The sequence below is a fragment of the Bidens hawaiensis genome, unplaced genomic scaffold, assembly GCF_021521415.1.
Source record: "Bidens hawaiensis isolate Kalapana, Puna unplaced genomic scaffold, B.hawaiensis_p1.1 tig00000820_1, whole genome shotgun sequence".
Lineage (NCBI taxonomy): Eukaryota > Viridiplantae > Streptophyta > Magnoliopsida > Asterales > Asteraceae > Bidens > Bidens hawaiensis.
Window position 1 is genome coordinate 617,672 of NW_027491048.1, and position 23,989 is coordinate 641,660.

A 23,989-nucleotide genomic window follows, 5' to 3' on the forward strand; every position below is an offset into this window, starting at 1 on the left:
CAAAGCGCCACATTGCGCCCATCGCACTTCGCTAGTGCCCGTGCGCGTTCGGGTGCTTACGCACCCTCCGCTAGGACCACTTGAGAGTGACTTATTATAAGAATATTATTATGAAAACTCATTTATTTATAAAGAGCTTCAATTTCCTTTCAAGTTTTCATGTGAGATCAAATTCCATTCCATATTTATACCCATGTGAAAATTTCATATTTTTTCATCTTTCAATGTGGGATGAATTCATCTTTTCCTTTATTCAAAGTGGGGTATTTCTATTTTCTTATTTTTTATTTTCCTTTATATGTTTTGGAAAATTTGGAAATGTGACATTGTATTTAGGCTATCGCACTATTCAATTTTGGAGAGCCCCGATGACCCCACTCTGGCTAGACTATGTTGTCTTAACCGGGTCCACGCTGACTTCAGAGTTTGGCTTGGGCGTACCCCAGGAAACCATATCACCGATTGTCCATTGACAATTGTTGTGCCACCACAAGGTGACAAGAGTAGAACCCTCTGACATAACACACGATATGTTGAAAACCCATGTAGGCTCAGAGTTCAAACTGGCAACTTTTGCACAACGTCTAGCTAAAATCATTCATTGTCAATATTCACTCAAAAGTGACACATGTGAGATTCGAATTTGAGTCTCCCTGAAAAAACTCAAGTCTCTTACCTCATTAATAAAAATTATCTATTCACCTGTTTTAACAAATAATAACGAATAATAATAATTGAATTCGGAAACATTAATCAACTTTCTTACATTTACAACCACCAAAAATCTACCTATCATGTCCGAATAAATTAATACTACTAATAATAGTATAATACAGCATGATTTAAAATAAAATAAAAAATAAAATATTATAGAAAAAGATTCATACTTGATGAAAACCATCTTCTTTCTTTTTTTCTCTAATGTCATTTAAAATATTTATAAGACTTGAACTAAAGACTTTAACAAAAATAAAAACTTTATCTCTATCAAATGCCACCAACCTCATTAATAAAAATTATTTATTCACATGTCTAAAACAAATAATAATAATAAATATAATAAATTGGATGTGACTTAATGGTAGAGCACTCACTTTACTAGTGAGAGATATGAGTTCAAACCTCACTATCACTAATTTATATGAGAGAGACGAGGGATAACTCTAGCTTGCTAGGGTTCGAGTCCTGATCTCACCCGGTTAAACTGTCTCCTCGTTATCGTGCCGTTTGGCGGGTGTGTGGGTCTGGTTTTATCCGGTGAATCCCTCAATAGGTGGACCACTAGGGCCCCGTCCGTCCGAACACATGGCCGCTCGGGCTACCTTTAGCCAATGGAGGCCACGTACGGAGTACCCGACGTTACTTAGTTGATCGTTCCGAAAATAATAATAATAACAACGTGTAATAATTGAATTTGGAAACATTTAATCAACTTTCTTACATTTACAACCACCAAAAATCTATCTATCTATCTATCATGTCCAAATAAATTAATACTACTAATAATAATTATACAGTATGATTTAAAATAAAATAAAATAAAATAAATAAATTTGTCTGTGTTTGACCATAAAGAAATAAAGAACACCTTTGTTGAGCTCATCTATCCCATTTCATTCTCTATCTTCACCACCAAACCAAACCATTAGGGTTTGAAATTACACCATGCGAGACTCCAATTTGGACCTGTTTGATCCACGAACAGCTGTGATGGACTATAATAATAATAATAATAATAATAATAGTACCGAAGTTGGTAGTGACTTTGGGTTTGCATTCAACGATAGCAACTTCTCCGATCGGATACTTCGAATTGAGGTGGTTTCTGAGTCCACGGAGAGTAGTATTGCCGATGGCGAAGCCTCGATTAGTTTAGCCGAGTGGGCGAGGAACCGGAAGCGAAGGCGAGAGGATATTAAACGAGAGAATGGTAATTTGTATATATATATATTATATTGTTTGTTGGTGATATACATGATCAAAAGAATTGTTGCTTGTGTAGTTGTTTTATAACAACAATAATAATAATAATAATAATAATACTAGTTAATAGAGATGCCTTGAGATTTTGATGTTAATCCTAGGGGTGTTTACGAGCCAAGCCAAGCTTAAGCTCATCTCATTTTGACTTACAAGAGCTCGAGGTTGGCTCGTGAATTGTTTATTAGTTAATTTGTATACGTTTCTTAGTCGAGCTTGTCTCGTTTATTGTTTATCACTTAATTTATATATGTTTTTAGATTTTTATATATTTTGAGAAAAACCTTGAACGAGCCTTAGCCCGGCTCGAGCTCGTGTTGTACCTTGAACGAGCCAAAGCTTGGCTCTTTTATATATTTTGTTGTATCTAATTGTATTATTGTTTGCTGGTGATATACATGATCTAAAAGAATTGTTGCTTGTGTTAGTGTAGTGCTATAAGATGTCAAGAATTTATTAGGGAATAGGGACAGATTTTAGTTAAAGGAGATGGCTTTAGATTTAGCTGTTAATCATAGGGGGTGTAAACAAGCCCTGCTCGAGCTTGGCTTGCTTTGACTTACGAGAGCTCGAGCTTGAGATTAGCCCGTTTTGACTTATGGGAGCTCAAGCTTGGCTCATTTTGACTTACAAGTTTTGACTTACAAGAGCTCTAGCTCGAGCTTGGCTCGTTTTGACTTATGAGAGTTGAAGCTTTAGCTCAGCTTGTTTCGAGCTTTTTTCAAAAGATCAAGCTCATGAATTGTTTTTTCAAGCTCAGGCTTGGCTCGTTTATTATTTATTAATTTATTTTTATACGTTTTTAGGGTTTTTTTATATATATTTTGAGAAAAACCTTTAACGAAGCTAAGATCAGCTTGAGCTCTTGTAGTACCTTAAACAAGCCAAAGCTCAGCTCGAGCTTGGCTGTGCGGTGTGAAATTAATACATAGAATTCTGAAAGAGGTAAAACATAAAAATGCTCAAGGCTCGACCAGCCTAAACAAGCTTCCCATACAAGTAGTGTTGTAGAACTCGCTAGCTGCTAGTCGAGCGGTGTGGTAGGGACTAACTATTAATAGGAATTAATTGGATTAAAGTTTATATGTAAATTTTTAAATATACTTATATATACCTAATTTTATATATAAAATTTTCAATTTTGACCGATTTTGACTAAATAGCAATTAATCGGCGACTAGTCAGTGGGGCACGACCAGTGATTAATCGGCACCTAGGCGCAATTTTTACAACTATGCGTACAAGTCTCGAGCTTGGGCTTGATTACTAAACGGGCGTATTTGAGGCTCAGGCTCGAAAAAGCTCGGCTTGTTTTGAGTTTTTTTCATCAATCTGAGCTCTGGTAGCTTGCGTGCGCCTTGGCTTGTTTGCACCCCTAGTACTTAATCCAGTTTGGTTGTATGTAATTTGGTTAAGTTTTCGACATGCCCGAAATAATGTGTTGTTAACAGATTGAACCTGTAGGTTAATACATGAAAATTGGTTTATTATTGGCTAAACTGTGCTTGCAGAACATAATTATTTTATCAGTTTGTGGTTGTTAATGTGTTATTAGAAATGTTAATTGTTAACTGACACAAAGAAAGTACTATTTTACTCTTCTGATTGTAATTCTTGGTGTTGCACTGCTGCCATTTGATGAACTGAATAACCTTGATTGATACTTAATTGTTTGGAGTTTAATAAACTAGTCAGTTACTTTTAGAGCAAACACGTATCTGTTGTTATTGATAATGATATTTAAGCATTTACAGCTGTAGACATGGCTGCTGCGGGTGCAGAGGAACAAATTCTGAACCAACCTGATAGCATTCCAGATGACGTGGACACTGAAAATCAGGATGATGAGCCTGCAGCGATGATTGAAGAACCACCATCAGGTATGGTGATTTTTCCTACTCATTTTGTAAATACTTCTTCATGTTGTATTCATGTGAATCATGTCACGATTATTATTACACTAAAATCTGTTGGCTGTGTTACATTCTAAAGTCTATTCAATAACTCATACCTTATTTTAATAAAGAGAAAATGTTGAGCGAAGCCAACTTGAGATATTTATTGAACAATAGTATCATATTAGATGCCTACATCATTTGCTAATTTTTTGTACATACATTTTGTCTTGTTTTAGTTTGCTTGATTGAAGATTCCAAAAAATTTGTTGCTTGTCTTCTTATAAACTACCCAAATTTAATAGGAGGTTTGTGTGTACAATAACCACTTGATAATCAAGATAAAACAAGACAAAGAAAAGTAGAACGTGAGATGGAATACTTTTATAAACTTGGCAGTTAATGCCTCCTAACATTCAACCCCTAACAGTCAACCACCCACTTGTGTAGCCCTAAACCTTTGTTCCTGATTGACTGGGTCAAGGTAACTGAACCAAGACCTGTTGGACCCCAGATAGGTCGACCCGCTGATAAGGTGGAGTCGTATAAGGTGAATGGATGAATTTGAAAATACGTGTAGTGGTCAAACAAGTAGCTATATTTTTTGCATATGAAACATGTAATCCATTATAGATGATAATATTGTTTGGCCTTCACTCTTCATAGATAAAATATGGTTTTTCTCTTATTATACGATTTTTTTATCTTTCCTTTAGCAAGATGAGCAAATGATGTTGCTATGATTCTAATTCAAACATCGAACTTTTATTGGTTTACTTGAATTTCTCCACTCTTCATTCTGTGGCCCCTTCTTAATCCAAACTTCAAGTAACTATAACATACTATCACATATTGTTTCTTCTCACATCACATAAATGCAGTTATGGACCCCACAAATCAATCTCAAGTTACCAAAACAAGTTTCTATCTGTTTATACTTACTGTTTCTTTCATTTCACTTTACAGGAGATGAAGGTGTAAACGATGCTGATTCAAACTGGAGCATGGAGTGTTCAACTGTCGTGAGAGTAAAAACTCTACACATTAGTTCTCCAATTTTGGCTGCAAAAAGTCCCTTTTTCTACAAGGTGAACCTTAATATCCAATCAGTACTTTTTTCCGTCGTTGAATTTTATTTATTTTACTTAATAAGAATGCATTTCCAGCTCTTTTCCAATGGTATGCGGGAGTCAGAGCAACGGCATGTGACTTTACGAATCAACGCCTCTGGTACGTATTAATTATCTTCTTTTGAGCTTACTATAATGCATTATGATGAATACTTTTAGCTAATTTCTCACCTTTTTTTTATGGAACAGAGGAAGCTGCACTTATGGAACTCCTTAACTTCATGTACAGCAACACCTTAACAGTGACATCTGCGCTTGGTCTATTGGACGTGTTGATGGCTGCTGATAAGTTTGAGGTGGCTTCATGCATGAGATATTGTAGCCGTGCATTGAGAAATTTGTCTATGACACCTGAATCTGCACTATTGTATCTTGATCTTCCATCTAGTGTTTTAATGGCTGAAGCAGTTCAACCATTGACCGATGCAGCAAAACAGTTCTTTGCTGTTCGTTACAAAGATATAACAAAGTAAGCTCATTTTCCGTTATTGAATTTCGGTTTCCGTTATCGAGTTATTAATCATGTAATTATCAGGTTTCAAGACGAGATTCTTAACTTACCTCTAGCTGGAGTGGAAGCAATTTTGGCAAGTGATGATCTCCAGGTGGCATCAGAAGACGCAGTTTACGATTTTGTTCTCAAATGGTCAAGAATCCAGTACCCTAAAATAGAAGAACGCCGAGAAATTCTAACCACACGTCTTGCTCAGTACATCATCTTCCCTTACATGACCTGCAGAAAGCTCAGAAAAGTTATGGCCTGCAACGACTTTGACCACGATTTTGCTCAAAAAGTTGTGGTCGAAGCCCTCTTCTTCAAAGCCGAAGCTCCACACCGACAACGCACCCTAGCTGCCGACGAAAACCCGAGCCCAAACCGCCGGTTCATCGAACGGGCATACAAGTACCGGCCAGTTAAGGTAGTGGAATTCGAGCTTCCACGTCAGCAGTGCGTGGTGTACCTAGATTTGAAACGTGAAGAGTGTTTGAATCTGTTTCCATCGGGCCGGGTTTATTCTCAAGCTTTCCATTTAGGCGGTCAAGGGTTTTTCTTATCGGCTCATTGTAACATGGACCAACAAAGCTCGTTTCATTGTTTCGGGCTTTTCCTAGGCATGCAGGAAAAAGGGTCGGTGACGTTTGCGGTTGACTATGAATTTGCAGCGCGGTCAAAGCCGACTGAAGAGTATATTAGCAAGTATAAAGGGAATTATACTTTTACGGGTGGAAAGGCGGTTGGTTACAGGAACTTGTTTGCGATTCCATGGACTTCGTTTACCTCAGAGGATAGTCTTTACTTCATCAATGGTATTCTGCATCTTCGGGCCGAGCTTACAATTAGGCATTGAAGATTCGACTTCGGTTAGAATGTTTCTAACCTCTTTTTATGTTTTTCTCTCAACACAAAAACTGGAAATGTAAAGTGGTAATCTGGAACTCGAATATTTCTTTTCTGTTGTGCGAATTCGTATTTAAACCGACATCTTCTACAAATAACTAAACAAATACACATACTGGATCATTTAATTCAATAAACGATTACAATATATAGAGTTAAACCGGATCCATGGGGTTGACACTAGAACCTTAAATACTATATTCCAAGATTAGTCTTCTTGAAACCTTTTCACATACTTATAACTGTAGGTTGCAGGGGCTAAATAGTAATTTCAAAGATAAAATTAGTATGGCTTTTTTTTTCATTTATTTGTCTTGTTTATATAAAGTCCAAGCAAAATATTATTCCTTTGGATAACATAACATGGAGCCTGCATTGCCACCCAAACCCATCATAAGGGTTGCTGCCATTTGCGGTTCCCTTCGGAAAGCTTCCTTCCACCACGGCCTCATCCGCTCAGCCATCGATATAACCGATGAAATTCTCGACGGAATGTCTATCGAATACATTGACATATCATCATTGCCCATGTTGAACACTGATCTTGAAATCGACAACAAGTTTCCACCAGAAGTAGAGGCTTTTCGTCACAAGATTCTCAACTCGGACTGCTTCTTATTCGCTTCTCCTGAGTTCAACTACAACGTCACTGCGCCTTTGAAGAATGCCATTGACTGGGCATCAAGGCTACCGAATGTGTGGGCGGATAAGGCTGCGGCCATTGTTAGTGTTGGGGGGAGTTTTGGTGGAGGCTTGTCGCAGTATAGTCTCAGGCAAAGTGGTGTTTATTTAGATCTTCATTTTATTAATAAACTGGAGTTTTTTTAAACGCGTTTGAAGATCCGCCTAAGTTCGATGATGATGGGAATTTGATTGATGATGAAGTTAGAGAGGTTGAAATCTGTTCTTTTGGCTCTGAAAGCTTTCACTTTGAGACTCCAAGGTTGAGTGGTTGACAGAGCTTGTAAATGTGGATATCTGTTTGGATTCCAGTTTGTAGGGTTGGGCGACAAGTTCGTTTATTTGTGTTCGTTTAATAAATGAACGAACATGAACAAGGAATTTCGTTCGATTAACTAGATGAACGAACTCGAACCGAGGCCATGTTTGTTAAATTGTGTTCGATAACGTGCTTGTTTACGTCCGGTTATGTTCGATAATGTTTATTTGTTTGTGTTTGTTCATTAAAGATTTTTTTTATATTTAATGCCTTTTAAGTCTTATTATACAACTTTAAACAAAACTGTTAACTATAAAAAAATGAGTATTATGTGATTAATTAATATGTAAATTAACACATCTATGTGAATGCTAAAAAAATTTTAAACAAGCACACACAAACTTGGTAGTTGGATCGAACCGTTGACTCCTCCGACCATTCTCGGTTAACCAAATAAAATAAAACATTGTTTGTGTTACTTTGTGTTCATAAACCGTTCACGAACAGGTTCATTTCCTCAATGAATGACCACGAACAAGAAATTTCACACAATTAAGTGTTCGTGAACCGTTCGCTTGTCCTATAAAAGCTTAACGGATGAACATGAACATGAACATGAACAAGGCGTTGTTCGGTATAGTTAAGTTTGGTTCGTTTACAGCCCTACCGGTATGTATCTTATATGTAAGTTTAGTATTTCAAACATACGATGACAACTTTCTCGATTTTTATAATCTCAATTAAAGTATGCTTTGCGTGTGAAATTTTTATAGGATGCATAAATTTCTTTATTTGTCGGAAATAATGCAGCCAGATGGTATCAAGGTGTTTCTAATCTAAAAACTAGAAATCTAAACCAGTGTTGGTTTACACTGGAAAATAAATTCTAAAAAAATGTTTATAGTCCAAACCCGAACCGAATCTCAAACTGGTTTTTTAAAGAATATGTATAGCAGATAACCAAGTTAAACAATATCAAGGCTACATACAAATTTCACATAAGATACTATACATTACAAGACCATATACGACTCGCATACATAATTTTTATAAAACAACGATTCAAATTCAACAAAACAGGTAAATGCAGGATCATGGATTGTAGCAACCATAACAATAACCAATCTATTCGGTCCCTGCAATCTTCTTCTTTATGGACTCAATGTCTGTCGCTAGCTCTTTTCTGCTCGACTGCAGTACAAAAACAGATGATATTATAATTATCAGCCGTTTAAGACAAAATCAGTTAAGTCAAAAGACTAGTCGAAGCTCTTACCTTGAAGAGGAGATATCGGTAGACAAACCATCCGGTATATCCGAGTCCTACTAACTCCAAAATCTTTGGAAGCTGAGATTATAACTTATAATAAGTATGGTACAAATGTACAATCATACAAAACTATTTTGTTACAATAATATTAATTAACTTATGATGCTACTTACTAATGGTACTGCGTTGATTGCGCCGATTAGAATCGACGATATCCATATTGCTACAATTCCTCCTCCTCCATAGATTATGACTGTGGACTTGTTCTCAAGAGCATCCCACTGCAAAAAAAAAAAAAAAAAAAAGAAAAAAAGAAGAAGATAATATTAATAAAATTAAATAACAATATGAGAAAAGATGTTCTTAACAAAAATTCATCATAATGATAGAACATGGTTGTGATGTTTTAATATCATATATATTTACCTTTTCTTTTAAATCGTTGAACAACTCGGTGGCATCTGGTGCGGATGATGCATCTTCTGAGGCTTTGATTCGGAAAAGAGATGACCTTTTCGACTCTGGTATGCGAAAATAATGGAACAAAAAATATTTGATCAATTACACATTAAAAGTTATTACCTAAAACCATAGTTATCAAATGCGCAAGGCGCACTCAAGGCGCGTAGGCCTTGCTTGTTGCCTTGGCGCAAAAAACAAGGGCATGAGAAAAAAAGGCACACTTAAATAAAAAATTTTAAAATATATTATGTGTATAATAAATTATACTATTCCTAAAATAAAATAAACAAAAGCTATTATATAACATTTAATATCATCTAATTAGTACCAAAAGTTCTAAGATAGTCAAGTTTCAGTAGAACTTCATGCGTTTTTATTCTCGGCATTTATCTTCTCATGCTCCTGGCATAAACAATGTCGAAGCGCTCGCCTAGGAACCAAAAGCGCATTTATTGAGCCTAGCCTGAAAAATGGGCCCATGCGCAAGAAACGCGAGGCTTTTAATAACTATGCCTAAAACAAATTTCATCTTGTGTATCATTGTTGTATCTTTAGATTTGTGTTTAATAATTTAAGGATAGGCCAATGATGCATGTATGCAACCCTTGGGTTTTAATCCTAGTTAATGGTTTTTAGAGTTATCTGTTTATTACATTTTCAAATAAGCGACTTCAAACTGCTTATTTCACTCGCAAATAATCAGATAAACAATTTTTTGGTTAAAGATCCCGATTGCCCTCAAAACAGCTTATTGTTGTATCGAAAGGCAACAATAAAATGGACGGTTATAATAAGCAATCTTAAACACCTCTAAACGAAATGGAATTGGATTCACTATATACATATTTCGCCTTTCGAAAGAATTCAAATATTTAGTAGTTTTTTGTATGATCATGATCTTATGGATCCATCTTATTCAATAAAAGCATACTTACTACATAATTAAAGAGTAAATTTCATGTTGCAGACTTGCATCCCACCTTTTTTTTTCCGGCATCTCTATCCTATTAAATTATAGTTATACATATTTCTATTTCTAATTGTCTTTAGAACTCTTTATAATTTATTTTTCGCTTTTATCTATTAAATGATAATGATTTATATAATTCTTTTCATAAAAACATTTTTATAAGCTAAGCATTTCTTTTTTTATTTAACCCGTTTAACTAAATTATATCGTTTTTTATTATCCAACTCGCATAATACACGTGTCTATAACATACTTAACTAATGTATGATGTATTGATGTAACATTACCTGAAACCTGTTTGATGGAGGTAGAAAACGAACGAACAGGTAGGTTAGGCAAGGCGGAGCAACGGGCAGTGGTGGTTATGGTAGCAGCACGTGGTGACATGACAACGGTGGCCGCCGCAAAAACTGTCGTGGCCATTTCAAATGTTGTCCGCACAAACTTAGGTTCGTCCTATCTTTGAATGTTTTATTAAATGTTTTCTAAAGCTTTTGTTATTAAGAAACTGAAAGTAAAAGATTTTGTTGTGACACGTGGATTAATAAAGGTTTATGATTGGTTGTTTGTCTATCTTCACAATCCACGTTATTTTGGTTTGAGCCATAAGTTATTGGGACCTTGCCCTTAACTTTTATTATTTTGTTTGTTTATACATGTTATTTTGAAATATGGGATAACTACATAAAAGTGACAAATGGATGGTATTTGTCTTAAGTTGCTAGTGTTTATTATGCTAACTTTTGTTAATTATTATCCAATGTATTTACAATTAAGTTGTGTTTTGAGTTTGTGGGGAACAATCGAGAGAGAATACGTTTATAATATATAAGTTCCGATATATTGTAATACCATGATATAGCCCGTGTATCATACACGGGTGGTTAGAATAATTAAACAAAAAAGTTAAATTTAATAATATATACATAATAACATATCTTATGGATTCATAAGATATAAATAATTTCCTGAAATACATAAATCAGTAAGAATAATTTGTGTTTGTATTTTAAAAGAAATCAAAATGGAAAGTTGCAAATCTATACCAATTAAGAAAAAGAGAAGCCTCACATCAGTTCAACCTAGTTGAATTGGTAAGACACAAACATTTTAAAAGCAAGGTTGTGAGTTCGATTTCCACCAACAGCATGATATTGAACAAGAGCATCGGAAGCGTGTGTTTGTCGTGTTTCATCTCCATGTCCATACTTCATCATAAACTAAGTTGTACATGTAAATAAGCTAAAAGTTGTTTATACTTTACACTTCATAAGTTCATATAGACCAACAACTGGAAGGTATTACTAAGCAACATTGCATTTACAAAATTTAATGGTCTTTAACTAATTATCATAAAAGCTATTGAGCTTCAAAACTATTAAGTGACTTATATCATGAAACCTTTTAAGATTCAAAACTTCCTATTTTCATATCAAAACACATAATTGGTTGAAACATTAATATCTCATTTATCGTAGCTTCAATTTTATGATTTTGAAGCTCTCATCAAAGTGAAAGTAAACCATATGTCACTTATTATTCATATCAATATTATAATTATATTCTGTTAACGATTAACAACAAATGCATTTGCTTACACTAATTTCCCAACGTATAAAGAATCTAATTTAAGAAGGATTCTCAGCAGCTCCTCTAAAATATTTGTGGTGTGAGGTAAGGTGTGTACGAAGGATCTATTTTAAGAAATGTCTTTGAAATGAGCAAAAAACTCGGTCGAAGTGAACATCACCCTCTCAAACTCTACTAGACATTTCATTTTTCATATTTTCCACAATCATAGGAACAACCCAAAACATCTCAACGTCTTCGAGAATACTACGAAAAACATCAAAACATTCATCTTTCATTTCATTTTATACCACCTAATAACAAGAATTCACAAGATCACACAACCAAGATCTTGTTCAGACTCTTTTCTAGATTTCATTTTAAGATTCGCACGAAAAGAAAGAAAAAAGATGTCCATATGACGGACTTTGGGGAAGCAACGATTGGTATTGAAGTTGATGGGGTCTAAAACATACTTCATCATCAAGTTTGTGATTTTTTATTATTTATGTTCGTTTCTTGTAACACAAGCGATGACTAATGACGATCAATCATTGGATGATTTTCATCGATCATTGGATGATTTTCTTCAAGATCATGCGAAGAAATCAATGCCTGAAGCTCCAAAAGTGGGTAAGTTGTATAACGTATCTCTACCCTCGAATTTCACAGGAATGCAAGTTTCGGTTGTCCACCTACGCAGCTCGACTGTTTGGGCTACCGGAGCTAATTTGGGTCATTTTCGGGTCCCTCCAAGGATAGTCCCCAAGCCGAATGTTACATCCTTAGATATAGTCTTTTCGAATTTAGGAAATTGGTCATCTTATTATTACAATATACCAAATTACACTTTTGTTACCCCAATTCTCGGTTTCAGTGCCTATGGTGAAACCTACGTGAGAGGTCAAGACGGTCATCTCACATCTTCCGTTACACAAATAGAGTTACCTCTCATCAAACCGATTATGGTTAATTTTCCCTCAATGTGGCTCCCTCATGGGAAATGTGTCAAGTTTTACTCTAATGGGATGACTAAAATAACCAACATGTCGTTGTCTCGCACATGTGAAGTGTGGGGCCAAGGGTACTTCGCGATCATGGTACAGACCCCACCTTCTTCACACCAGATATGGAAGCTTTGGGTGGTTGGAATTGGTGTCGGGAGCATTGGATTCTTCTTGTGCGGAATAGTATTATTTAAGGTAATTAGATTTGTCGAAAAGAGAAAAATTCAGAAAATGGAGAAAGAATCCGAAAAAAGCGAGGTTTTGGATACAAAATATGTTGGCCATAGTAGAATGCCTTGTGCTTTTGGGATAAGAACACAACCTGTTCTTGAAAATGATTATTTTCCTTAGAACTTTTGTAACCTTTTATGATTAAAAACACCTACAGTGTAACTTGTTATTAGCATACTCTCAAAAAATGAAAATTCTTGTTATTGAATTTACTCATTGCCTTTATTGACTCGGTTTATTTACCGAGTAAATTAACCAAAATTGACCTATGAACAATTGATCTCGAAAGGTGGATCGGTGAAGTCACCAGTAAGGATGGCATCAGTGACTATCTTGTTTGCAACCTCGGTGGCGTGGATTCCATCCCAACTAACATAGTTTTCGGGGTCTTCACATGCTGATGCAGTCAGATTTTGACCGTCTATAACCTTTGTGTTCCCGCAAAACACTTGTGGATTAAAGTTATAGGGATCTCCGCCATTTCCGCAACATGCTAATGGACCATACTTCAAACCTACATCGAGGTACACACTTTAAAATCCGTTCCATGAGAAATAATGTTGAAATTTGGAAATTTAAGCAACAAGTTATAAGAGTTATATGCTACACGAACATTCTTATTGTTTTATTTCATCTATTAAATCAATCACATCATCTCTCTACTTTTACTCACGAGTAAAAGGTTAATACTTTTAGTCATAAAGGATACGCTCAATAGTATACAAAGTGTAAAAAACTAAAAAAGCAAGATTTTGATGTAAAAAAAGGTATATGCCAGTATCCCCCCCCCCCCCCCCGACTGTTTCCACAACCAACATGAGAGAGGTAAATCAAATTTTGATGTTTAAGGTATATATGTCTACTAACGCTAGACTCTGGGTCTCAACCTGACCCGACCCATTTGAAGTTGTGTTACACATACTTATTTCGAAATGTTACCCAACACGTTTGACCCGGCTCCTTGTAGTGAAATAATCGTACCATGAGATGTGGGATGTTGGAAAAGCTCTAGCAACACTTTGTGAGAATCAGCATAGATGACTTGGGCATCAGAGAGCTCTTGTCTCGTTTGGTTAAGAGCGTCACGAAGCATATTATTGTAGTCAAATACAGCATTATTGTACGAGATCAAACACCCGAATTCATCAATATCGTCATCACCATGAGGTAGTTGAACCAAAAATGAAGGGTAACATCCGATGGGTGCCAAATTTAGTACAAAAAACGTGCGCCCTCCTAGCGCGTACAAATCCTGAATAAAAAAAATTCAACAAAATATTTTCATAACAAGTTAAAACATAATAATTGTATAAATAAATCTTATTATCCCAACTAGGCTCAATACCCTTATTATTGTTAATACTTGCCTTAATCGAGTTAACGATTCCAGAAATGATTTCTGGAATTCTCTCTTTGACTCCGGTGATGCCAATTTTCGCTAAATCGGATGTGAAATCGTTCTGACCGATGTAAAATGTATAGAGTGATTTCCCAAACACATCAGGTGGAGGAAGATTAGTTGGCCCTATAAATGTAACCAAAGCACAAAATGTGACAACAAATTCATTTTCAAACATAACTTTAAAACATGTATATATTAATACCTTGGGAGTAAAGATTGTCTACTTGAGCCTTAAAATGTTTCAATTGGTTGACTTGAATTGGCAATGCAAATGGGCTGAGTCCAGATACAAACAATGATGTTTGCGGTAGTCGAACCGTAGAGGCTAACGTTGCGAAATTTGCACCGTGAGTATAATCCGACCCGATCGATTTCAAATACGGGCTCAGAAATGGAATTCCTATTCTTTCAGCTTCATTAAAATAATTATAACATCAACTTAACAAAAGTTTTAAATAGTAACAGTTTTAATAACAAATTAATTAGCTTCTTACTAGACAGTTTTTATATAATATAGTTGTCGTTATAAAAAATATATATACCTATAAAATTCAAAAGTTTCAAATAGTAACAATTTTAATAATAAATTAATTAGTTTCTTACTGGACAGTTTTTTTATAATATAGTTGTCATTATAAAAAATATATATTACCTATGAAATACAAAAGTTTTAAATAGTAACAGTTTTAATAACAAATTAATTAGTTTCTTACTGGACAGTTTTTTTACTAGACAGTTTTTTTATAATATAGTTGTCGTTTTAAAAATATATATATACCTATGAAATCAACGATGAGGCGGCCATCGGAAGCGCGGCCAACGGGGTGTTTAAAATATGTCATGCCATTAGGGGGTGGAGCTTCAGGAAATACAGCCCAAAAACCGCCGGTGTCAGAATTCGAGTCACCGAAGTTGAAGATAGCATCATATCCACATCCTGCTTCACACAATGTTACCAACAACAATATTGTCACCACCGGAACCACCCAAAACTGTGGTGACATTATATAATATACAAGTTTGTGTGTTCAGAGCTAGTGTGTGTGGTGGAGGATGGGGGACAAAGAGAGTAAGACAAGGATGTGCTTAGAATTTTAAGGTGTGTAATAATATAGACAAAGTGAAAAACATGTCGGTGATTAAATGATGAAACTCCCTACAACCACCTAAAAATAGGGTCATATACTTTTTACACGTTTAAATGCTTGTTTACTATGGAAGAATTTCACTAGATGTTAGTCGGACGGTTAGATAGGATTTAACGATTAATTTGGATTAATAACGATCACTCGGGATTAATCAGATTGAAACTTTTATGTAATTAGTCAAATATATATACTACATATATAGACTTACATATACCAAATGGTATATATAATATTATCAATTTTGACCAAATAACGATAAATCAGCTACTATTGGGTAGGGTACCGACTGGCGATTAATCTTCGCACCTAGGCGCGATTTTTACAGCCATATCGTTTACTAATGACTCAAATGGTTATTTCAGAGTAGACAGTTAAGACGGTCATCCTAAAAAACCCGACAAACATTCTAAAAGCAGGGGTGTCAAACTCTAAAATTTATCGGTCAAAACGGCCGTTTGAGAATTACCCGGATGAACGTTTTGAAAGTACATGGTCATTACTTTGAAAACTATTGGTTAAAATATCGTTTGACAAATATCTCGACGGACGTTTGAGACCGTTTAAAATTAGATGTCAGACAATGTGTGTATATACTGTATACCAAGTAAAAAAATGATAAAAGGTCACTTTTTATTAAAAAAAATACGTGGTAATATTATTATGACGTGTGTGTTCTTTAATTATAATTAATAATCTAAAGTTTCTAAATATAAACTATTAAATTCACGGTTTATGATTGTATAAAACTTACGATAATGAGTTTTACATGTAGAAACGCGTCACACAAATAATGAAATTTAAAAAATATATGATGTTTACACGTATGTACACGCATCTACGTAAGACAAATTAATGTGCCAAGTTGTGAGGTGAATGTTGGATGTTGGCATAATGACATCAACTGCTTGGTTTAGACTTTACACGTCAACACGACAATGGCATATGTGTGACATGGTATGAAATCTTTAATTATTCAACTAGAGATGAATAATTAATGTTAGTGAAGATTTTATTCATTAGTACAAACTTAACGAATCAGAAGACACCGCGTGAATATATTTACATGACACAATTCTATGATAAGCTGAAAGTCACATTGATAATATGTGACTCAAGATCTGTTAGCTAGCTGGATATTCATTGCCTATCATAAACACTTCTTTGGCCTGGACCATGAATTGAACCGACATTAGCAACCGTGGGTTTCACCAAGATGTCATTACATTTCAAGTGTATGTGTTATAATAGTTACGTTTTGGAAAAATTTATCACTGTAAGAGAACCGTGTTCCTTTGGTAAAATGATTAAGCAAGTAAGTTAAACGAATATGTCATTCTATCAAAGAAATTTTTTAAAAATTTGGTTTGCAATTCAAAAAGCCAAAAAAAATAACAGCACAACTTATTTTTCGTTTGTCTTCTCTATCAATGTAAACATTACTTTTCATTCATAAAAAAATGTTATTACAAAGAGAAAGATAATAGAGAGTTTATTTCCCTTAACAAACCAACAATATCAAATGCATATAAGTCACTGTCGTTATTATAGATAATTAGAGATCCATTGATGAATTGACCAACAATAAATAGCAACATACGAGATATACACGAGTAGAAATAGGAATACTCACAGGTTACAACACTTTTGACTAAAACCATATCTACTTCTATTCGAATTACATTCACATGAATGTAGCTATTGTTAATATTCATTTATCCTTATCATGTCCCGCAAAATGGAGGATCCATTTGAGACTCCGATCTTGTATCAAAACTAGAAAACGAGAACCGTTTAAAAGGCATATGACCAAAAATGGGTTGGAAGACTAGTACAGTGGAGAAAGGCAATCCCCGTTTCCTCAAAATGACAATGGTGCCGATTATATGTTCAGGTGTATGCAGAGAAGTGGTGAAATGTGAGATTTCAAGAGACTGAAATATCAGTCAAGCATAATTGCCAATTTTTAAAATAGATATTAGATTAAAATACTCCTGACTTTCACTTGTTGACCATGAACACTCACAACTAACGACATGTTTATTATCACTCCCAACTTTTACATTATTTTCTTCTAACACCCCAACTTTCACCCTTTTTAAAGAAACCTAACTTCAATGTCAGCTTTGAAGGAGGGTAGGGTGGTCAATGGCCCCATACCCTCCTTTCTTTAATTTATATATTTTTTTTTTGAAAAAATATGTATTTTTAGTGTTTAAACGCAATTACTAAACTCATTCAAATCTAACTTTATAAAAAAAATAATTTACACAACCCAAATCATAACCAAGTAAGTCCGTTTAAAAACTTTATTGCTTAAACCCAACAAAAAACCCTTTTACTTAAGACCCAAAAAAGTTTTCATTTTCGTTTTAAAAGTTTTAACGATTTCCAAAGATGGTCAGGCCTAACTTCGATATCAATTCATATTTCACTTAAAAAAACTTTTGACAATGACTTGATAATCACTTTCTCTTTAGAATATTTGGTTATCCATCAACCATAGCAAAACTCATTTCTTTATGTGCCATTTTGTTAATATCTGAAAAGGTAGTGGCAAAATTATAAAAAATAAAATAAAAAATAAATAAATAAATAAACAACAGGATAACAAGATCTAAAATTTCCAAAACTCCCACAATTGTACCTTATGCATAAAAATTTGTATATTTCTCTGTCTTCAAATAAAACCAGACTGTAAAAGATGCAAACCAAAGCCCTCATCTTTAAACCCACAGAAGGTGTTCATTCAGTATCTATGAAATGGTGGCCTTGAGGTTAAATTCTTGAAAACCCAAAGCTTTATTATTTACTTCAAAAATGGCATCTTTACCTTCTTTTACACAGTTTTCTTCTTTACCCAGGTTCTATTTCTCTCTATATATATCTATATCTATATCTTTATGCATACACAGTCACAGTTACATGTATATTATTTATATACCAACATATACATATGGTAATTTGGAAGAATATTTGTCATGTAAGTTGCATAATAAATGATGGGATTATGAAACTTGGGTTATGGGTTTTGTGGGTTTTGCTTAAAAGTTGGATTATTATGTGGTTTGGGAAAGAAAGAGTGGATAAGGTTATGTTTTGATGTAAAAAGATTGTAGCTTGATTGTATGTTTTTTACTTGTAACATTTTATCCTATATAATTTTCATTAAATGTATTAGTTTGAACTTTGAAACTGTAGTTAGTCATCATCTATTGTTCACAATTTGAAGTTTGAATCAAACATTAGGGATGTAAAGAACCGAACTTGTCGGTGGACTGTTCGTGAACTGTTTAGCGAGAAGTTCGTTCGATTAACTAAATGAGCGACACGAATAGGGTTCATGCTTTGTGTTTGTGAACGTTCGATAATGTGTTCGTTTATGTTCGATACTGTTTAGGTGTTTATTTCTTTATGTTTGTTCATTAAAGGTTTTTTTTTATATTAACAATGACTTTTCTAATCTTATTATATTTATTTTAACAAAATTATAAACTATAAAAAATATCTGAGTATTATTTGATTTATTAGTATGTAAAATTAAAAAATTTAAATATGAGTGTTCAAAAAAAAAACACCGACACAAACTTGGTTGTCGGGCCAGACCGGATCGGACCGTTGACACCGACCATTTTTGGTTAACCAAATAAAAATTTGTGTTGTTCGTTTTGTGTTTGTGAACCGTTCACGAACAATTTCATTTCCTTAATGAACGAACACGAACAAAAAATTTCTTGCGATTAGGTGTTCGTGAGTTGTTTGCTTGTCCGATAAAAGCTTAACGGACGAACATGAACAGGGCATTGTTCGGTTCGTTTACAGCCCTATCAAACGTAGTTTAACTGCTTAAGTAATTTTATATCAGTTGTTTCTCAATCTCACAAATCCTGTTTTTATATGTATAGGTGGCAGTCTAATTTGCCTTCACTGTCTTCCATAAACTTTGTACAATTTCCCCAAGTTAGACTGCATAGTAGAATTCTAGTTACAGCCGTTCCAAGGAAAAAACAGGCGGAAAACACATCTGATGGAGAAGAAGATGAACCCGAAAAGAAAACAACGCGTAAACAAGCTCCAACTAGAAGAAAGAAAAAAACAGAACCAGAAATGACAGAGGAAACCGCAGTATCCGAGATTGATGTTATTAGTAACATGGATGATGAAACATCTTTGCCTTCTGAGTCAGCAAAGCCCGAGAAACCTCAAAGAAGAACTCGCAAGAAAGGTCAGCTTTTTTTCTTTTTTCTTTTTTGAAAATTTAGTCGTATGCTCGTATGATTAGTAAAGTTAAAGTATGTTGCTTTTTGTGTGATTAATTAACCTTATATAACTTGCAAAATGTTTTGTTTTTACCGCGTGTTTTTCGTTTCTGGAAAGTGTAGTTACCGCTACTTCAAGTGAGTTAACTGAAGAACCGGAGAAAAAAGTGACAAGGAGAAGACGCACCAAGAAAAATGTTGAAGACACATTAAACGAAGGTAGTGAAACCGAGCTTAGTGAAACCGAAGACGAAACCGATAATGAAAAAGATTTAGAATTTGATGCAAGTGGTGGAGAAGATATTAGCTTCACATACGCATGGCCTCCGTTAATTTGTTGTTTCGGACCGATTCAACACGCGTTTGTGCCATCAGGAAGACGTGCCAATAGACTTATAGACCACGAATCACACGAACGTATGAAGGACGCGTTGTGGGCCCCAGAGAAGTTTGTAAGGGCACCGGGAGGTTGTGCAGCGAATGTGGCTTTGTGTCTTGCTAGATTTGGGAGTAATGCAGCGGTTATGGGTAAAATTGGGGATGATGATTTTGGACAAGCGTTGTTGTATTATTTGAATGAGAGTCGAGTGCAAACGCGAGCGGTCCGGATTGACCCGAAACGGACAACCGCGGTTTCACGGATGAAAATGAGCAAAAGGGGTAGTTTAAGAATGACATGTATCGGTCCGTGTGCAGAGGATGCGTTAAGGAAAACCGAAATCAACATCGATGTGCTCAAAGAGGTGAGAACTTTATAATTTACTTTAAAGAATTGAGTTTTTGAGAACTTTATAAACAAATGAAGTTTTTGTCACAAAAAAAAATAGTTGGCTCAAAATAATAAATTTGGCCTAAATATATTTCTTAATTAATTATTAATCGTATTATACATTTGGGCTAAAATATATTTGGGTTACCCTATTTATTAAATATTTACGAGCCACTTAAAATTCAAAAACTAGAAATAAAATCCATAATTCAGTTCAGCTTGGTTTTCCGGTTTTAACTACATGCAAAATCAAAACTGAACTTTCAGTTCGGCTTTTACGAAAACATAAAACCAAACTGTCGGTTTTTTTTTGTTAGGGTTCAGTTTGTCGGTTTTGGTTGACCGTCAACACTATCCTTGTCTTTGCAGGCAAAGATGTTTTACTTCAATTCGTTTTCACTTCTTGACCGCAGAACAAAAACAAGTGCTTTACAAGCCATCAAGATCTCAAAGCAGCTTGGAGGGCTTATATTTTTTGACCTCAATCTGCCATTGCCACTGTGGCATTCTGCAGAAGAAACTCGGTCCGTTATTCAAGAGGCGTTAGAACTTGCGGATATAATTGAGGTTACAAAACAAGAGCTTGAGTTCTTGTGTGGGATCGAGCCCACCGAGAGATTTGACACCAAAGACAACGATAGGTCCAAGTTCGTTCACTACAGCCCGGATATTATCTCTCTGGTTTTACATGATAATCTGCAGCTTCTGTTTGTTACAAATGGGACTTCTAAGGTTCATTACTATACGAAGGAACATAACGGGTCGGTTCTTGGCATGGAGGACCCGCCGATAACTCCTTTCACTTCTGATATGTCTGCAGCTGGAGATGGACTTGTTGCAGGTAAACAGTGCGTGTTTAGGATTCGTCTGTGTGTGCTGTTACGGGTCGGTTTTGGGCTCAAACCGAACCAAAATCCAAAAATTCAGTTTCTGGGATTTTGAAAAGCGTTTGGTTTTGGGCTTTCGGTTTTTTACATTGGGCTGGGTTCAGTGTAGTTGTTTTCGGTTTTAATATTTTTTTATTAACTAAAATTAATTGGTTATTACACATTCGGATCTAAAGTCACCATTTACTAATTTCTTATAAATTATTTAATATCCTTTTTTATTTTTTTTACCATTTGGGTTTGAAAATTTGGGCTGAAAAATATAGCCTAAAATAATGAATTCAGACCTGAAACTTCTGGCTTAATTTTTTTTTGTTAATTAATAATTAATTGATTATTACACATCAGGACCTAAAGTTTTTGGCTACGCCATTTATTAGTTTCTTATAAGTTAATTAAAATTAATTTTTTTTATCGTTTATTTCAGTTCAGTTTTTTCGGTTTTTGGTTGTTAGCAAAACCAACACTGAACTGAAAAATCGGTTTTTGAATAAACCATAAAACCAAACCTTTGGTTATATATTGGGTTCGTTTTTTCGGCTACTTTTTTGGTTGTTTGAGAGAAACCATACCGAAAAATCAGTTTTTAAAAAGTATAAAACCAAATTTTCTGTTTTTTATTGGTTTTGGTTATTTCGGTTCGGTTTTTGGTTGCTAGCAAAACGAACCAAAACATCAGTTTTTTTTTAAACGATAAACCACCCCGTCGGTTTTTTATTGGATTCCGTTATTTAGGCCCGGTTTTTGGTTGATAGCAAAACAAAGCCGAACCAAAAACTCTGGTGTTTAAAAACATAAAACCAAACCGTCGGTTTTTTACTATTTTCAGTTATTTAAGTTTTGTGCACACCAATAATTCTAATGTCAATTTTGAAATGATGGATACAGGGCTTTTAAGTAAGTTGATAGTTCAACCACACCTAATGACTGACAAAGAATATTTAGTACATAGTATAACCTATGCTATCAACCGCGGGGTAACCGAGCAATGGCTGCAGGCTCGAACCCGTGGCTACCCGCCTAAACCGGGCATGGAAGATGACCTCTTTTTCCCAGAACCAAACGGGTTCCGAACCATCACGGAAAAGGCGTTCCGTACACTCTTCCCCGTAAGTTCACTTTTCTTTTCAACTGGACCCGACCCGACCCGACCTGACCAACCGTTACATCCAATAAGTTTTTTGAACTTTTGCTTGTTATTGAATATTTGAATGTATAGGTCAATGGTGATGATGAAGATTCAGAAGAGTTGGGTGTTACGGTCAATAGACGTGACGATGATGAAGAAGATGACGGTGATGACGTGGATAGGGATAGACATAATGACTATGATTCGGAGGATGTTAGTGACATGGAGTTAGACGACGAGGAGCCCATGCGTAAAGTGAATCAATCGGTTCGTGCTTAAATTGGTAAGTTTCGTTAATGTTTGTTTGACTCGGACCAAATGCAATTTTGTAGTTTTGTCTAGTTGTTACGTATGTGCCTTTCATCATTGGTTTCAAAATTTGTAATGTTAAAAGATTATATGAGTATAGCATGTTTATTGTCTCGATTCTTCGATGTAGATTGCTTGATTTGTGATTTGAGGTTTCTCATGCGTTTGACATCAATTTACGGGTATTGGTCTCACCAAACCTGAATAGTTCTTAAATGGGTGGGTTATAACATCTCATTTATTTGTGAAATAACGTCTTAATCATCAAACAATAATTTTTGCCGGTATGGGTCTCATCACACCCTGATAGCCTTTAAACGTATTATAACATCTTATTTATTTATGAAAACCTAAATTTAATTTATCTCATCTACATATTCCCTGTCGCTGGTCTACTCTCTCCATCACCGGCTAACTTCAAATTACCATCTACCGTCGTCAACCTTCCCTCTCATGCATTAACAATCATCGCCATCTACATCAACCACTCGTTTTTCATAAGACAAATACTTGTTTTTATGTTTGTTCGTTCGTTAAAAAACTAAAAACCTACACATCTTAATTGAAAGAACTCACACGTTAAAAAATAAAATAAATCATTACAATATATAAAATGATATAGTGGGCACACCTTATGGCTAAACCGGTACAACTCATACATTATTATTCATGTACCTGCTTAAAACTATTAAAACTACTGAAATTTAATGATAATTAGTTATTTTTTTAACTAATTCAGCAAAGCCATTTTTGAGAAACAACCAGCTCTCGTGAGTACCCTTGAATATCATGTCCTCTAAATAATAGTTATAGATTATTTATTTAATTCCCTAAAATTCTTAAAAAACATGTTATAAATACAAATATCATCTCTCTATCACTCATTCACATTATGCTAGGTATTAAATAATAGAGGGGGTCAATAGTAATAAGATCATATTATGGGGGTTGTAAGTGTAATTAGTATTTGTACTTAAACAGCGCATTGATTTGAGAGTTTAACTCTTCTTCTTTGTTCTTCTTCTTCTACAATTCTTTAGTTCGATTACCGTTTGTTAGACTTCTAAACATTCTAAGAGAGAGAATAGCAGAGCTTGGTGAGGCCGCGATGACGGCGGTAATGTTTTTCTTTTCTTTTTTTAGTTTTCCAGTAAAAGATTATGATAGGGTGATTCACATCTACATGCATCATTTTCAACTAGATCTACAAGTTCTATCATTCTTTTAGCTAGATCT

At 34.8% G+C, this 23,989-nt stretch overlaps 5 protein-coding genes and 1 pseudogene across 6 annotated transcripts; 4 read left to right on the plus strand and 2 right to left on the minus strand.

Moving 5' to 3' along the window:
- The first annotated feature begins 1,651 nt into the window (after positions 1-1,651).
- LOC143541938 (BTB/POZ domain-containing protein At2g46260-like) lies at positions 1,652-6,519 on the plus strand. 2 transcript variants are annotated; one of them, XM_077034622.1, is made up of 6 exons: positions 1,652-1,930; positions 3,726-3,860; positions 4,842-4,963; positions 5,042-5,105; positions 5,195-5,474; positions 5,541-6,519. In XM_077034622.1, the coding sequence occupies exons 1-6, from the start codon at positions 1,666-1,668 to the stop codon at positions 6,352-6,354; spliced, it is 1,680 nt and encodes a 559-aa protein (XP_076890737.1). In that variant the 5' UTR covers positions 1,652-1,665; the 3' UTR covers positions 6,355-6,519. The 2 variants fall into 2 exon arrangements, with proteins under 2 accessions (XP_076890737.1, XP_076890739.1); XM_077034624.1 differs by having other exon boundaries at positions 3,735-3,860.
- Positions 6,520-6,737: 218 nt separating this feature from the next.
- On the plus strand, positions 6,738-7,352 carry LOC143539475 (NADPH:quinone oxidoreductase pseudogene; annotated as a pseudogene).
- Positions 7,353-8,381: 1,029 nt separating this feature from the next.
- On the minus strand, positions 8,382-10,540 carry LOC143539487 (protein CURVATURE THYLAKOID 1A, chloroplastic-like). Its single transcript, XM_077032790.1, has 5 exons — positions 10,334-10,540; positions 9,041-9,135; positions 8,788-8,895; positions 8,621-8,692; positions 8,382-8,535 (listed from the first exon to the last, which is right to left on the minus strand). The coding sequence occupies exons 1-5, from the start codon at positions 10,467-10,469 to the stop codon at positions 8,470-8,472; spliced, it is 477 nt and encodes a 158-aa protein (XP_076888905.1). The 5' UTR covers positions 10,470-10,540; the 3' UTR covers positions 8,382-8,469.
- A 1,608-nt stretch (positions 10,541-12,148) lies between these two features.
- LOC143540976 (uncharacterized) lies at positions 12,149-12,973 on the plus strand. The gene has a single exon (XM_077033912.1). It carries the CDS (start codon positions 12,149-12,151, stop codon positions 12,971-12,973), a length of 825 nt encoding a protein of 274 aa, XP_076890027.1.
- Positions 12,974-12,980: 7 nt separating this feature from the next.
- LOC143541952 (GDSL esterase/lipase At4g01130-like) lies at positions 12,981-15,548 on the minus strand. The gene is made up of 5 exons (XM_077034629.1): positions 15,034-15,548; positions 14,458-14,667; positions 14,221-14,378; positions 13,835-14,105; positions 12,981-13,367 (listed from the first exon to the last, which is right to left on the minus strand). Exons 1-5 carry the CDS (start codon positions 15,257-15,259, stop codon positions 13,120-13,122), a joined length of 1,113 nt encoding a protein of 370 aa, XP_076890744.1. The 5' UTR covers positions 15,260-15,548; the 3' UTR covers positions 12,981-13,119.
- A 2,557-nt stretch (positions 15,549-18,105) lies between these two features.
- On the plus strand, positions 18,106-22,882 carry LOC143541964 (fructokinase-like 2, chloroplastic). Its single transcript, XM_077034640.1, has 6 exons — positions 18,106-18,264; positions 19,306-19,625; positions 19,783-20,402; positions 20,798-21,269; positions 22,204-22,424; positions 22,535-22,882. The coding sequence occupies exons 1-6, from the start codon at positions 18,221-18,223 to the stop codon at positions 22,721-22,723; spliced, it is 1,866 nt and encodes a 621-aa protein (XP_076890755.1). The 5' UTR covers positions 18,106-18,220; the 3' UTR covers positions 22,724-22,882.
- The last annotated feature ends 1,107 nt before the right edge of the window (positions 22,883-23,989 follow it).